The sequence below is a fragment of the Bicyclus anynana genome, chromosome 14 (assembly GCF_947172395.1).
Source record: "Bicyclus anynana chromosome 14, ilBicAnyn1.1, whole genome shotgun sequence".
Classification (NCBI taxonomy): Eukaryota; Metazoa; Arthropoda; class Insecta; order Lepidoptera; family Nymphalidae; genus Bicyclus; species Bicyclus anynana.
Genome location: NC_069096.1, coordinates 7,952,276 through 7,967,359, shown reverse-complemented (window position 1 = coordinate 7,967,359; position 15,084 = coordinate 7,952,276). Strand labels below are relative to the sequence as shown.

Genomic DNA, 15,084 nt, shown 5'->3' with positions numbered 1-15,084 from the left:
TATAAGGGACACATTTTAAGATCTATTTGCAATGGAAATATTATTTATCCAGAAAATATTAATTTTAGAACCATTTTAGATTCCTTGAACATTTTAAATTGATTTTTGGTAAAGAATATAACTCTAGAGTTATGGAAAATACTCTCCAGCACCCTGTATTTGTTGAAGGCACTGTCATTGATCATTTCTTCTTTTGAATTCTGTTAACAAAGACAACCTACACTTTTATAATAATTTGATGAGACGTAGTGTTTCTACCTCGCCGTTACCGTAACAACTGAGAGCTATAAATTATTAAACCTTATTGATTGAATATCGTAGGCGAGGCGCGATTTATAAATAGTACACTGCTTGTTATGGAGTAGGTACTTATCTACTAGGTCATGCTCCAGGAAATTTCCTCTTCCTATTTTTTCGAAGAGCCGATGGACGTTGGAGTCCCAAGTTGTTGGGATGGCGACCTTCCTTTAGTTCGAAGAGCCGATGGAAGAAACAAAGTTAATATTTTATAAATTTTGTAGCATAAAAGCGAAATCCTTTTATCTGTTTTCTACGAATTCCATAACCAATTCCTTTACGGTCCTATTTCCAGTAGCAATATATTTATTCATCCGAACGAATTTTGCGTGCGTCATCGCTTTACGTAAAACGGACAATTTTCGTCAGGATTTAGGAGGAAAATCTCAATCAACTCTTGAGGAAAATCCCCTACAAATATGGGAGTGTTCATTCAAACGCCGTACTCTCTATTTTTAACCGACTTCAAAAAAGGAGGAGGTTTTTATAAAATTAAAAATGTTTAGGTATTTTCACATATCTATGAATACGGTAAAAAAGTAAAACTTTTGCTTGTAATTAAAATTGCTGTACATTTATACCATCATACCATCTCATTCGTGTCGATTAAAAATGTTTTTAACCGACTTCAAAAAACGGAGATTTTCTCAATTCGACCGTTTTTTTTTAATTATGTACATTAAAAACCAAAGATTCTCGTAGACAGAAAACATGAAATACAGACGTATTAGCAGGCTAGTGCTATGTGTATCGGCATTTAGATGTGACTACAGTATTACATTGCAAGTGACAGCACGTCCAGTAGGTAATCGATTTGAACTGTAATCCGATTAAACTGTTGTCGTAGTCGGATTTAAGTTTTATGAACTTTAAAGCCTATTAGATGAAAGCGAATAGTTTAAACTGAATGCATTTAAACATTGCTGTAAGTACGACTAAATGTAGATATTTTTTTATATTTTTTACAAGTTAGCCAATGAGTGCAATCTCACTTGATGGTAAGTGATAATAAGCGGACAAACTTATTAGTAGGAGGTGTATAACCCATTTCGGTTTTTACACGACATCGTACCGGAATGCTATATCGCTTGGCGATACGTCTTTGCTGGTATGGTGGTTACTAGTCACGGCCGAAGCCTCCCACCAGCCAGACTTGGACCAATTGAGAAAATCTCAATCAACCCAGCAGGGGATCAAACCCGGGACCTGTCGTATATGTGTTTATGTGACAAACAGATGGCTAACTATGAAAGATGTATCTTAAAAAAAACTTAATAACTAAATGGTTATATGCCCGGAGTAAAACCCGAGGCATCTTAAGTTTAGTCCCCGCTTGGACTATTGTCGTACCCACTTTTAGCACACTATTTAAGAGTAATTAATGGAATAAGGAATGATTGGTAATAGCGACTAATTAAAAGTCATGATAAACCACCACTATTCAGTTGTAGGAGCACCAATATATTTGAAAAAAAATGACATGGCCAACCGAGCGAGCCCAACATGTGCGAGCTTTAGAGGGACATATTTTTGTGCTAGCTTTTGTCTGATTTTTATGAGGCGTAAACAATTGGATAATCTTTTTTTTCCATTTTCAATCGACTAAATCGTGGCGCCTGCCGCCGCCTCCTTTCGTATGCCGTCCAGGGTAATTGCTGTGGACGGCATAAAAGGAAAGGAGGTAGTGGCCCCATTATGCCCACATCACTACGCAACTGATTTTGACTCACTACTCTTTCCAGACGGTATAAACCAGATGTGCTTCGACCCAGCGAGCAAATATCTATTCGTGTGCGGCGAGCGAGCGGTGCGAGTCCTACACAATGTCTGCGGGTACCACACCACCATCAACTCTTGCGCGCGGCTGCTGGGCTCCAAGCAGACCTCCGCCACCGTCGAGCGCCTCAACAACACCATCAAAGACTGCAAGGCCACACTAGCCAAGTTTGGCAAGTAAAACTAAGTATAAACAGAGATGGCGAACCACTGGTAGCAAATATTGAAATACCTTTATTTCAGGCATGCCAACTAACTTCTATACTACAGCCTTTCTTGATAAGTACTGATTACCAACAAAGAAATTAGAAATGAAGGTAGAAAACGCATGTCATTTCATAACTTATTTATTTTAAATTATGTATGGTTTGTTTATAAAATATATTAACCCTAACTAATTGTTCTAAGCTTATTCATCAAATTTATTTACATAAATTTAAGAACCACTTAATTATAATTATTATTAGATGTGAAATGACTAGTGATTTATACCCTCATTTTTAATTTGTTTGTTGGTAAAACCAATTAATTTGTGTTTAAAAGTTACAATTTTTGTTATAAAATAAATAAAGTAAGCAAGAAAGGTTCGCCATCCCTGAAATATTTCAATATATTAAAAAAATATATTACTTTAATCTTAAATATGAGCATTTGTGTCATTAAGAGTTGAATTTGAAGTTATTAGAATATATTCAATCTTTATTTTATTATCACCATGTTTTACCGTACGGCAAAGACAACTTTGTGAGTAATTCATGTGTTTATAGAAGAGAGAAGCAAGAAAGTGAAATTATATGCAATTATTTCAAATTATAAATGTCAGATTCAACCATAAATATTATATACAGGATGCTGGGGAGTATTTCCCATACCTCTGGCCCTAGGGATATAATCGAAAATTCTTCACCGAAAATAAATTTGAAAGTTTCTTAGAATATGTGGTCTTAAATTAATATTTTCGGAGTAAATAGGTAGATCTTAAAATGTGTCCCATATACGCAACCTTATAATTTTAACGTAGCCAAACTTTAAATTTTGATAGATAGATAAAGGCGATCAATTTATTTATTTGCAGATACATGCATTATATATACAGGTGGTCGGTAGATAAATTACTTAGTATGAAAACATAAAATGTTTTTATTTTTTAGTTACAAAACTTAGCATTAGTTATACAGTTCGGCTCCTATAAGTACACTTATCAACAACTTGAAGTTATGGGAAATACTCCCCAGCACCCTGTATACCAGGTATCTACTTAAATTACCTATATAAAATTATTGTTTAAATTAAATATGAAGCACATCCAAATTGCCAAAGATTTATGGTAATTTTCGCCTTACTTCTCCCTTTAGTGACACAAATTACCAATTTCTATTGTTTTGTATCTTACTTATTTTGATTAGTTAATTATTTGAATTCAGGTAATTGAGTGAAAATTGTTGGCCGTACATTTATAATAATCTAAGAAAAATTGCTATTCTATTTCTTCCCAGTGTTGCTGTGCCTATTAAACGTAATATGTATTTTTACAATTAGGTATACTTTTATGTTATGATCCATCTCTGAACTAAATATTGTGATGAAAAAAAATAAGATTCACTGGTTTTGATAAATACAATGTTAGATAAAGTTACCTTTCGTCGTCATCAACCCATATTCGGCTCACTGCTGAGCTCGAGTCTCCTCTTAGAATGGGAGGGGGTTAGGCCAATAGTCCACCACGCTGGCCCAATGCGGATTGGCAGACTTCACACACGCACAGAATGAATATAATTCTCTGGTATGCAGGTTTCCTCACGATGTTTTCCTTCACCGTTTAAGACACGTGATATTAAATTTCTTAAAATGCACACAACTGAAAAGTTGGAGATGCATGCCCCGGACCGGATTCGAACCCACACCCTCCGGAATCGGAGGCAGAGGTCATATCCACTGGGCTATCACTGCTCCGCCTGCTCAATTAACGTGTAATTGAATACAAATGATGTTAAACTTTTTTTGAGTTATGTACATACTTCTTCTTGTAATCTTAATGTATGTTCTATAGTCTACCAACGATGTATGCCTCATAGGTCCAGTGGATTTCGTTGCTTCGAATTACGAGGATCTGATAATATTATGTTCTTTACTTTCTTCCAACAATTTCTTAGAAGGTTCCTATAAACTTCACGACGGCTTTAACGTGATTGCTTGCTTTCAATTTCGGGGTTTTTTAACGATGATTTTATAGCTAGTGCAAATTCACTACAGGTGAATTAATAACTTGCGAGTTATACAAAACATCATTACAGAATAGCACTACCGTGACAATTGAATATTCCCTGAATGAACGAAAATAAATCTTAAAACCAGAATAAAGGAGCCAGGTTTCGAATCCTGCATGTGTATATTTGCATTATGTGTATTCGTATTCGCACTGGTGAAGCTATGAAGCTCAGACTTTTTTAAAATAATAAGTATTTACTTGAACTATACGTGTACGGATATAAAGTATACCTACTGTATAAAGGAAATGGTCAATTGCATTTATTTTTCGTATTATTTTAATTTTAGTCGATAATAATAATATTAATATAATAATCTTGCAGTAAAGACATTTGTCTACTTTTGCATTTATAAAAAAAATGTTGATACCTACCTACATTTGTAAATAGTGGTTGTAGTGCGCGCAAGATAAGTGTACGCGTGGGCAAAATTGGAACTAATGAAAAGTGCCTCCATCTTGTCGTCTATCTCTATCTATCTCTTGGCGGGTAAAAGAGATCACTAACAACATATTTAACACTAATAGCAGAATTATCTTGCGCGCACTCTACCTAACCTTCTAGAAGCGACATAAAGTTCAGATTTTTTTATTGACGATAAGTACTTGTGTTCAAGGATATCACTATAAGGATAATAGAACAAAATGATAATTTTGTATAATATTCTTAGTGTTTCACTCGTTAAAGTTGGTCCAAAAATAAGTCAATGTGATTCATAACTTAGTATTTATAATAAAAAAGTTACAAAATTATTTTTTAAAAACTTATGTTTTTATGTTACTTCAATATTTTATTGTACTTACTTACCCACCAGGGGCGTAGCGACCGTATCAGCCGTATCAATGATACGGGCCCCTTACGTTTGAAAGTAAAAATGTTATCCACAATCTCACTTAATCTGACACTTCCCTAAAAATACGCCTATAGTTTTCACTTCAGAAATGATAAAAAATAAAAAAAACACTCTTTTCCCGGGTTGACACTCTTATGAGTGCTCCAAAAGTTGGAAACATCCTACATAAATTAAATCAGTGTTATATTTATTTTAGAAAGTATTTTTGTTTTGAGAATTGAGAGAATTTAAGTGAGAATTCTTTACCGTTCATTTGGGGCCCTCAACTATTTTTGATATAGGGCCCCACCGAGGCACGATACGCCACTGATACCCACTACAAACCAGTTATAAAATAGTTTCGAGGCCTATCATTAATTTTCTGTTTCAGTGTTTAGAGTTTAGGCCCTTCAATACCTACTAGATTCTGAAGAATTAATTTACCTACGTATTTTCTTTATAATTAAGCAAAAAAATCTAAAGACTGGATAATTATAATGTAAAAAATTATAAAGTAATGAGTTAATTTGTTAATTTTGGCGTATTGTATGTATTCTAAATTGTAGGAAATTAATTATTCCAAATTTTTCATGGGATTTTTTTACGATTGAGTTTTATGTTAATTGATTTCATTATTAGATTATTCATTAATTCTTTTGCTTATATTTCTTATATTTTTACAATACAAACATTATGTTAATTGTTTTAATTTAAGAAATATAAGTAGCCTAGTCTTCTTTTGTGTAGAAGTCTATCTTCTTACCTATTGCTTGTTCAAAATTAATGCATGCTGATTTGAAGTGAAAAAATATATAAGGAAATAATTTTACAAAACCTTACTCTTGTATTATCTGAATATTGAATAAATGCATTTATTTTTCATTAATGAAGTTTCATTTTTCAAACAATGATCATATCTTATTTATATAAAATACTAGCTTTTATAGTGACTTCGCCCATATTTGACTCTTAATATATATCCCAGATAATGTGCACTTCACTCTTAATAGGGGAGCCGAAGAGGTGATTTATGGATTTACATTACCAACATACCTAAAGGATATCTTGCATGTTGTTGAGTATTTCCACTCAGTATGAGCCCACAATATTGGTGGGCATGCTTAGGGCAACACAACAAAAATAATCAGTTACAGGCTAAAATTTAAAGTGTGTATTTCGAAATTGACGATTTAAGTGTAACCTAAAGGAATTACAAGGTTACAAGGTTGCAGAATAAGACCCCATGTACCTATTTTAAAAATAACAAAAAATATTTTTTTTACGATTCCAACACGACGAAGTTTAGATTTTTACTTTTATTTTAAACTTATATTTTAAGTTTACCTTATATACCTAAGTTATAAAGTATAAACTTTATATTATAATGTCTAATGTAATAAGTAGTTTCTCTCTCACCGCTGAAAGCGGAAATAGTAAATGACCATTTATTCTTCCAATTGGTGTCCTCTACCGAATTAAAAATTTTATAAAAATAATCTTGAAAATTTATTAATTAATTTTATAAAAAAAAATATTTTTTTTATAAAAATACCTTTTATAAAAATTTATATCTAGAAGAATATAAAATTTTATAATAGGTATCGTTGCTTGATCGGATTCGAATTCCAAAATAATAAAAATATATACGGTCGAATTGAGAAACCTCCTCCTTTTTTTGAAGTCGGTTAAAAAGGGAAAGTAAAAGAAATAAAAAATATGTTCAAGATTTAAATATTTTTATTTTGCATAAAGTGACATCATCGACATTACACTGAGATACTCTGTGATTATAATTTAAGTACATTTTCACAGCTTTCAATAGGTAAATATAATTTCGCCTCAATTATTTATTTAACCAATAATATAACTAATTTAGGTGTCAATTCCATCGATTTGTCTATACAAAAAATAGTACTTTTGATGTCAAAATAGATTTTCAGATTTCGAGGGGGACAGTGATATTTTGTTATGTTTCACACAAAATAACCTTTTATTTGATCACAAATTACTTTTGTACCAATGGCTGATGTTACAGTAGATATTCGTAAATATTTAAATTGCTCTCTAAGTGATATTAAATGCGCGTTATTCTAAAGGCAGTGATTTGTGAACATTTTGTGACAAGAAAAATTTTTAACTCCGTGCTTTCGAGTTTTATAATTGCAAACAAATATCTTTGAGATTTTAGTCATAAACATTATATTGTTAACATTGGTAGATAATTTTGTTATGAAATTCTATTTGTTTACACATTTGTAAATCACTGTTAAATTAAGCGGTGCTTAAAGTAGATACAAACAGTTATCCAACTTCCCACCATATAGCGCAATCACCTTGCGTCCATGGACCTTGGACATGGATAGGTTGTCTAGGAACCCCAACCCTAGCCACTTATTATCTTTAAAAAAAAAGTCATTACACATAGAAAACTGGGAATATAATACTAGCAAAACGGAAATATCAACCAAGTCAAATCAAGACAATTCAACCGACTTCATAAATCACATTCTCGAAACTTAAAAAAATAAGTGAAAATTAAAAGTGGCGACAAATCACTTGATTTTTGAAGTCGGTTAAAAATAAAAACATTTCACCAGAAGTAGGTAGGTACATACATGTGGCGGCGCTCGAATGTAATTTATACATGCGATGGGAAGTTGACTGTAATATTTCCATAATTTAAGGGGCTGTTTCAATACCTTTTGATAAATGTCGGTTAGTCAAAACCGTAAGTTTTGTCACTTTCTTACTATAAGTAAGACAAAACACGTGAATAAGCTAACTGACACTTTATCAGGAGGTAAAAACAGCGCTAATTCTTTTTAAGTAGATCAAAAGATAATAAAGTGGATAGAGAAAAACGACAACAAACTTTACAATCACAAGGAACAAACTTACAAAACATTTAAATCGTTCGCTTAAAGATAAGATAACAATCACTTGCTAAAATGATATGAAGCTGGTAACCACAATAACAGTCGGTTTCGTAGATTTTGTACTATTATCATCATTACAGACAGACTTCTGTATACTAGTAGACCGGCAGTTGAAATATAATTTAAAAATCCATAGGTATATAAACCATCCATATATTCATAAAAAAATAAAGAAAAAAAAATACGCTAATTCCAGAAAAGAATAAAATTTCCGACGAAAACTATAGCTTGGCAAGTTTGTTGATGACACTCCCATGATATGCGGGCGCGGGAGGGAAATCACTGCGCGGGTGTGGTGCGCGCAGGGCATCGCTACCACCCTCCCGGCCTCCATGGACCATCGGAAGTATTACGAACGAATTTGCCAAGCTATAAATTTTATCTGGCCTAGTATTGTAGAAGTCTGATTATATCTCGGGTGTAACAACGTATGGCAAAGTTTAACGATATGTATGATAAGATGAACTATAAATGTAACAGCCTATTGTTGTCCCGCAGTAGGACAAACGCCTCGTCTCACACTGAAGGGACGAAGCACGGACCCGCCACACCAATCAAGTGTGCATTGGCGAGTTACAAATATCACAGAATTTCATTCAAGATATGCAAGTTACTTCACGATGTTCATGTACAAGTTTTGCTTAGAATTCTGACGTTCCAAAAGAGCAATGTTTGTATCGAGCATATGAATATAATGTAGCTCCGCTTTAGAAAAGCCTTGCTCGTGGATCGTAGAGGTACGAAGACAGAGGGGGATGATATGCGAGCATCAAAGAATGAATGGTGTGTTATAAATCATAATTATATATTTAGACGGGCACAGCATACGTCGAACCCCCGAGGCCGCTCTTCTTGTCAATTATGTATTGAGACATAAGGACCGACATAGTTTTTCATAGTATTTTCGTTTTGGTAATCATATAACATTGTTTTATCACATAACACAATAAAACGAGGACTACAGTCGATGCAACGGGATCATGATTATGATTAAGTATTTCAAACAAATACAAAATAAGTTTGAAATCATTAGAAGCATCTGCCGTCTCCTCTGTACTCGCTACCTTCTGTTACCTCACTCAGTACAAGACTCAGTTTTCTTTGTAATAAACAAATGGGGCTAAGAAATCCGAATGGAATTAAAAAATTTAAAAGCATTTTCACATCACTATGACGTTTGAAAATATTTGAGATTCACGGAGCATGGCACGTCGCAACTGTTTCCTAATGTTTTATTACATCTGCTAGTTAAACAATACGACATTAGGGTCTATTATCACGATTTTTTCCACGTCTTACAAACAGTAGGTATCTATAGGTAGAATGCGCCAAACTCCGAAACTGCCAAACACAATCCGAATGGCTGTGCAGTTAACAAATTGTCCCAACGGGCTTATAATAGCAGTTTTTAGTCTTGCAATGTCAGAGTAGACTAGAAATTTGGCGCATACGACACTAATTATTTTATTTACAATAATAATCCAATCTCTGCAAACAAATATTTGCTATTTACTAGTATTGTTTACATTGTTGAAAAATATTATGCGTGTCAATGAACAGTGTTTGCTAAACTATTATATCAATATTAATTTTTTCTTCCAATAAGCACTATTTCTTTATTATTTTTTTTTTATTAAATTCTTAAGTAACCGTTTACAATGCCTAAGTATTTTAATATAATTTAAATGCCGAACAATTCTTCGTTTTAATATCTAAAATTCTAGCAAAATGGAAGCATTTATCATGTGATATGGATTACGTCCAAAATTGAGCAAAATTATTTGAACGCGGTAAATTGAGTAGGTACTTTAGCAAAATTTTATGACAGTGTGTGTTAACCGGTGATTATTAATTATTATTATTTAGTATTATTATTATCGTGAATAACATTGCATACTTAACTTTTATATTAATTAAACAATTATTGTGTTCTATGGACGAAGTTTATGAGTGAACGCAAAATAATGTTTAATTATATAAACCGATTTTTTAACAAATGGTGGTACGTATTTTGAAGTATACGTTCTAGTTTGGGATAAGATTCGTCGATAAACTGACGTAAATACATCATTACTCTCTGTGATCTGTGTGCGGTTATTTACTGTAATTATAACTTAGCTTTAAAATAGATGTTTGACGAAAATGTACGTAGGTATATTGTTTTTATTCTATGACTATTTTACCCTTGACAATATCACCTGTTAAGTGACGAAACATTTATCATATACAAGTAAAGGACCGAATCTTAATTAAAACCGCAATGTTATTTGATATACCTAAATTATTATTATCTGGCAACTCAACACAATGACACATCATTCTTTTGTCTATGAATAAACACAAAAATCACTTTTAATTACTTTTGAGTCGTTGGCTCAAAGACACACCATACAAATATAGAGAGTGAATAATTTGAGATGCAGATAAGAATAATAATCTACTTAAAGGTATATTTTGTTTACTTTTGGAAGTCCGTTTTGGTTTGAATGTAGTGATAAAGTATACAGAGTTTGACCATAGACAGATGGCAGAAAGCGCGTTGGTGTGTAAAACTAATGGAACTTTTGGACGACCTCCGTGGCGCAGTGGTATGCACGGTGGATTTACAAGACGGAGATTCTGGATTCGATCCCTGGCTGGGCCGATTGAGGTTTTCTTAATTGTAGAAAATTAAATATTCTACACCTTTGGTTTAAAGTTTTTTTATACGTTCAATCGTTTTTGTGATAGAGAGCGGAGAGCGAGAGATATCTGTCCTCTTGCCACTACATCCAAAAGTTAAAAAAAAAATCTTAAAAACGGGCTAAGCTTTAAAGATAAACGGTCTACCTATAGACTGATGATAGTAAACTTTTGTCTTCTGGTTTTAGGAACATTTTAACAAATTAGTAACCAGAACTTAAGTACAGATACAGCTAGAGGTTTGCAGTTGGTTTGTATTAACTTAAATATATCTACATCAGTTCAAAAACAAAAAAAATAAGGTCACAAACGAAAATCTACCAACAGATCTGATTATTATCTAATCTGATTTAAGACTTAAGAAAGTTAAACACAATAAAACATCAAGGTTTTGTAAATCAAACTTACACTAACTGACCACTTAATACAAATAATATTACAACTTATTACAATTTTCCCTCTAAATCAATACTGATTATTATTATTATAGTAGGAAAGCATGCGCCCGTCAGAAATCAATTCTCGAAATCATGTATCGCCAAGTAAAATGGCGAAACTAGTCTCCGAGCTACTCGTTAGCTGTGTCCAGGAGAAAGGAAGAGCAGTTAAAGAATAGGATAGTTGACTCATATCAAAGGATATGGTCCAAAATTGTATGGAGCCCAAATCAGTTATTGTACCTTAGCGGAAATAAAAGAAAATATTTTTTAATTATTTTTGATTATATAAATCTACGGATTTACTTTAATTCTTTCGAAATAATATTCATTCTCTCCCAAGAAATGCAACATTAACATAGGTAATAATGGCGGATTGATGACTTATTCAATGCAGTAGTCGTTTTGACGTTTGCTGTTAATTGTCATGTCATAGTTGCTTTAAGGACGCCATCTTGATATAACTTACAAACTTGGGTTTTAATTTTATTTATTTCTTTTTATTTAGTTAGATTATTCACTTATTTAGATCATAATAAAATCCTTGTATTTTTTAAATTTTAATGATACGGGGTACAAGAGTGGATCTGAAATGGACCATATCCTTTAATATAAAAAAAAATAATTTCTTGTAGTATATAGAGTCCTAAGATATGGATGTAAATTAATAAAAGTTAAGGATTTCTTATAAAACTCAATTTAAAAATCATATTTTTTTTCAAATTTCCCAAACGTCAAAAACGCTGTCGTCCATTTTGTGACGTCACGATGTTACTTAAGGAATAACCATAAATATTCACTAATGACTTTGTGAAACGCTCCATTTAGTTAAGGTTTAGGGTTAACGTGACATCATCAAACAGTTAAAATATAGACAATCATGGCCGACAGCGTTTCAAATAATTATTATAATTTTTAAATGTAGTAGAACGCTAATGAACAATTTAAGACCCTTTTAAAAAGTGTCTCTTGTGAGACAACTCTACAATACGCATAGTCGATGGTTATTTTATAAAGTAGATGAAACAGAGGCACAGATCTATTAAACAAGATGGATGTTCAAAAATTGACGTGCTATTGTCAGTGTTGCTACTGTTTATTTTTATTTATTAAATAATTCGTTTGACTAAATTTGATTCTTATTTTTATCGCAATACAGCTTACATTAAGTCAACAAATTGTCGATACCGTGAGATTTAAGTCAACTTAAATCAAAAAACAACATTCTCTCAAATAAAATCACTAAACAATATAATTGTCGTCATCCTATCAAATAATTTAGACAAAATCTATCTTAAAACATGTTCTCTCTATTAATTATAGCCGTTTTTTGAAAAAAATAATGTATACTGTATATATTAATAAATATACAAATAATGTTACTTACACAATAGTTGATAGGAGCCAACAAAACAAATCACACCACTAAAAATATCGCATCTCAAATAAAACAATATCAGTCAGACATTATACGTAATGTCGAACAAATTCAACATCAAATCAGTATTTTTTTTTTTGTGATGAAACTTTTATGGTTAATCGTAATCGACGATTACGGGAATTTACGGTTCAACTTAATTGGCGATTAACAGAATTTTACCGTTAATCGTAAACGAGAACGATCTGAGTTTCACGATTAATAGTAATCGACGATTACCATCAAGATAAACCAATTGTTGATTAATGTTATCTATGACTTTTTTTGAAAAATATTTTTCAACGTTTAATGTATGTAATAAAAATAAACATATTCATGGCGAAAATTCGAATAGTTTATAGACGAAACTTTACAATTCCTTACATCTGATTAACAAAAAAAACGTAAATATTTAAATTAGGTTAATTGTAATATTATGTTTATTCGAAAGTATCATAAATAAAAATCGTCGATTATTATTATTCTCAGTAATCGTAATCGCCAGATGATAGTTTCGTCACAAAAAACCTAAAAATAATTTACCTATGTGTTACGGGCGAAGTGATTGCTTACTACCTCAACCAGAGATTTAATCGATGATACGACAGACAAATTGAATCTAAATTTAGGATTTGTTTACACATTCTAAAACTGCCACTTTAACATTTTTTTTTTGTAATGAAGATATCGAGTAAATTGATTTTAGTTTCCAAAAAAATAGATGAAGTAACGGAATTAAAAAGCTATTTTTAAAGTCATTGTCCATCTATTCACGCTTATTTGCATTACTACTGAACGGTTCATGTTATTTTATAGGTAGAAGCATAATTTAATCGAATATTTAATAATTTCATTAGATACAAATACATCATCAAACTACAAAAAAGTGATACTTTCATTTCTCGTTTATGCATTTTTTGTTTTATCATTTGCAAGAGCATAGGCTGATGTAAAACTATGTTGCCTACTTATATGACATTCGCAATAATACATTACTTGAACTTTTTGAACCACATCACAGTTTTGGATGTTTCATGTCAATGTCAATAGGGTAGTCGACTCATACGAAATTAAAGGCTTGTCCTTGAGTTTTATTAATTAATTATATTGATATTAATTAATAAAACTCAAGGATTTCTTATGAAACTTAATTTAAAAATCATGATTATTTTTCTAATTTTTCAAACGGCAAAAAATGCTGTCGTCCATTTTGTGACGTCATCGTTTAGTACTTGATTTACTAAACGTCAAACTAATTTGTTATCAAATATTTTTGTCAAGCATTCTGTTTGGTAAAGGATTTATTAATGTGACGCCATGAATCAGTTAAAATATCATGGCTGACTTTTTTTTTCAATCTAGTAGAACAATAATGAACAATTTAAGACCAATAAAAAAAAGTGTCAACTATCTCATTAAAACAACAACTTACATAACTTCGCCAGCAAAAATATATTTCTCACAAAAAAAATCGAAACACTATATGTTGACTGTTTAAATTTTTTTGTCGAGAAGTATACTTTTATACATTCCGATTAGAAAATATTCACGTTCCGGTAATTATGAACAATGTCCAAGTTATCATTTCGCTCGCAACACTTAACTAAAGACGCTTAAACAAAATAAATACTGTAAGTACTAAGAACGCCGCGCGACGCGCCGCCGGCGACGCCAATGACTTTGGTAGTCCTGGATTATGGCCAAGTTCGATTCTCAGTTACAATATTGGACTAGCATGAAATTCGTTTTCTCCCGCCCTCTGGCTTCTTGCGTTACACCATGCGTGTAAGGCTTTCCTGAAAATTATAGAAGTTCATTTATGAAAAGGTTACATAATTAGGGCTTTTTAAATTTTGGAGGCTTTTTAAATGTATTTTTTTTTCTTTCAACGGATTACAATGAGAACAAAAATGTACAAATACTTGAAAAATAGTAAAGAATGGGTCTACCCACTTATTGATTGACAACGAACAGTAATAATATAATGAAAAAAAATTAAATAAATAAAATTCTTCTTTTAAAAATAAAAAACCTACATAAAAGAGAAACTTAAAAAATAGTAGCGGTTAGTAGCGCCATCTCTCTTAGTTCATAATGTGAATTCACGAAAGACTAAACGGATTCGGCGCTGGACTAACTTGGATTATGTCGTAGTTTAGCAGTGTTACTACAGATGGCGCTTTTAAAACTTAACTGTATGTCATTTCGATTACACTTTTCGTAACGCATTAAAGGCTTACTTCCCCAAGTCAAGCGTGCGTAAAGAAGTTTTATTTCAATAAATTGTTTATTGGGTTTAAGTATCTTTTGCTTATTTTGGGCATTTTATCTGGGCAGCACAATAATGGTAGGTATAAGTACAAAGAATACTAAAATCCGTTTTGATGCGATGCGTCCAAAACGTAAGATGCCGATCTATGGTCGCCTACATTTACTCACT

The 15,084-nt window shown here is 32.0% G+C and overlaps 2 protein-coding genes across 2 annotated transcripts in view; one reads left to right on the top strand and one right to left on the bottom strand.

Moving 5' to 3' along the window:
* LOC112044436 (transducin beta-like protein 2) overlaps positions 1–6,054 on the top strand; it is a 157,582-nt gene extending 151,528 nt beyond the window's left edge. Inside the window, exon 6 of the mRNA XM_024080282.2 lies at positions 2,040–6,054. Coding sequence (XP_023936050.2) covers positions 2,040–2,254 — 215 coding nt within the window. The 3' untranslated portion in view covers positions 2,255–6,054. The remainder of the gene's footprint in view (positions 1–2,039) is intronic.
* An 837-nt stretch (positions 6,055–6,891) lies between these two features.
* LOC112044439 (tripartite motif-containing protein 2) overlaps positions 6,892–15,084 on the bottom strand; it is a 25,616-nt gene continuing 17,423 nt past the window's right edge. The window contains exon 12 of the mRNA XM_052885491.1: positions 6,892–14,440. The gene's annotated coding sequence lies outside the window, so the exon portion shown is untranslated. The remainder of the gene's footprint in view (positions 14,441–15,084) is intronic.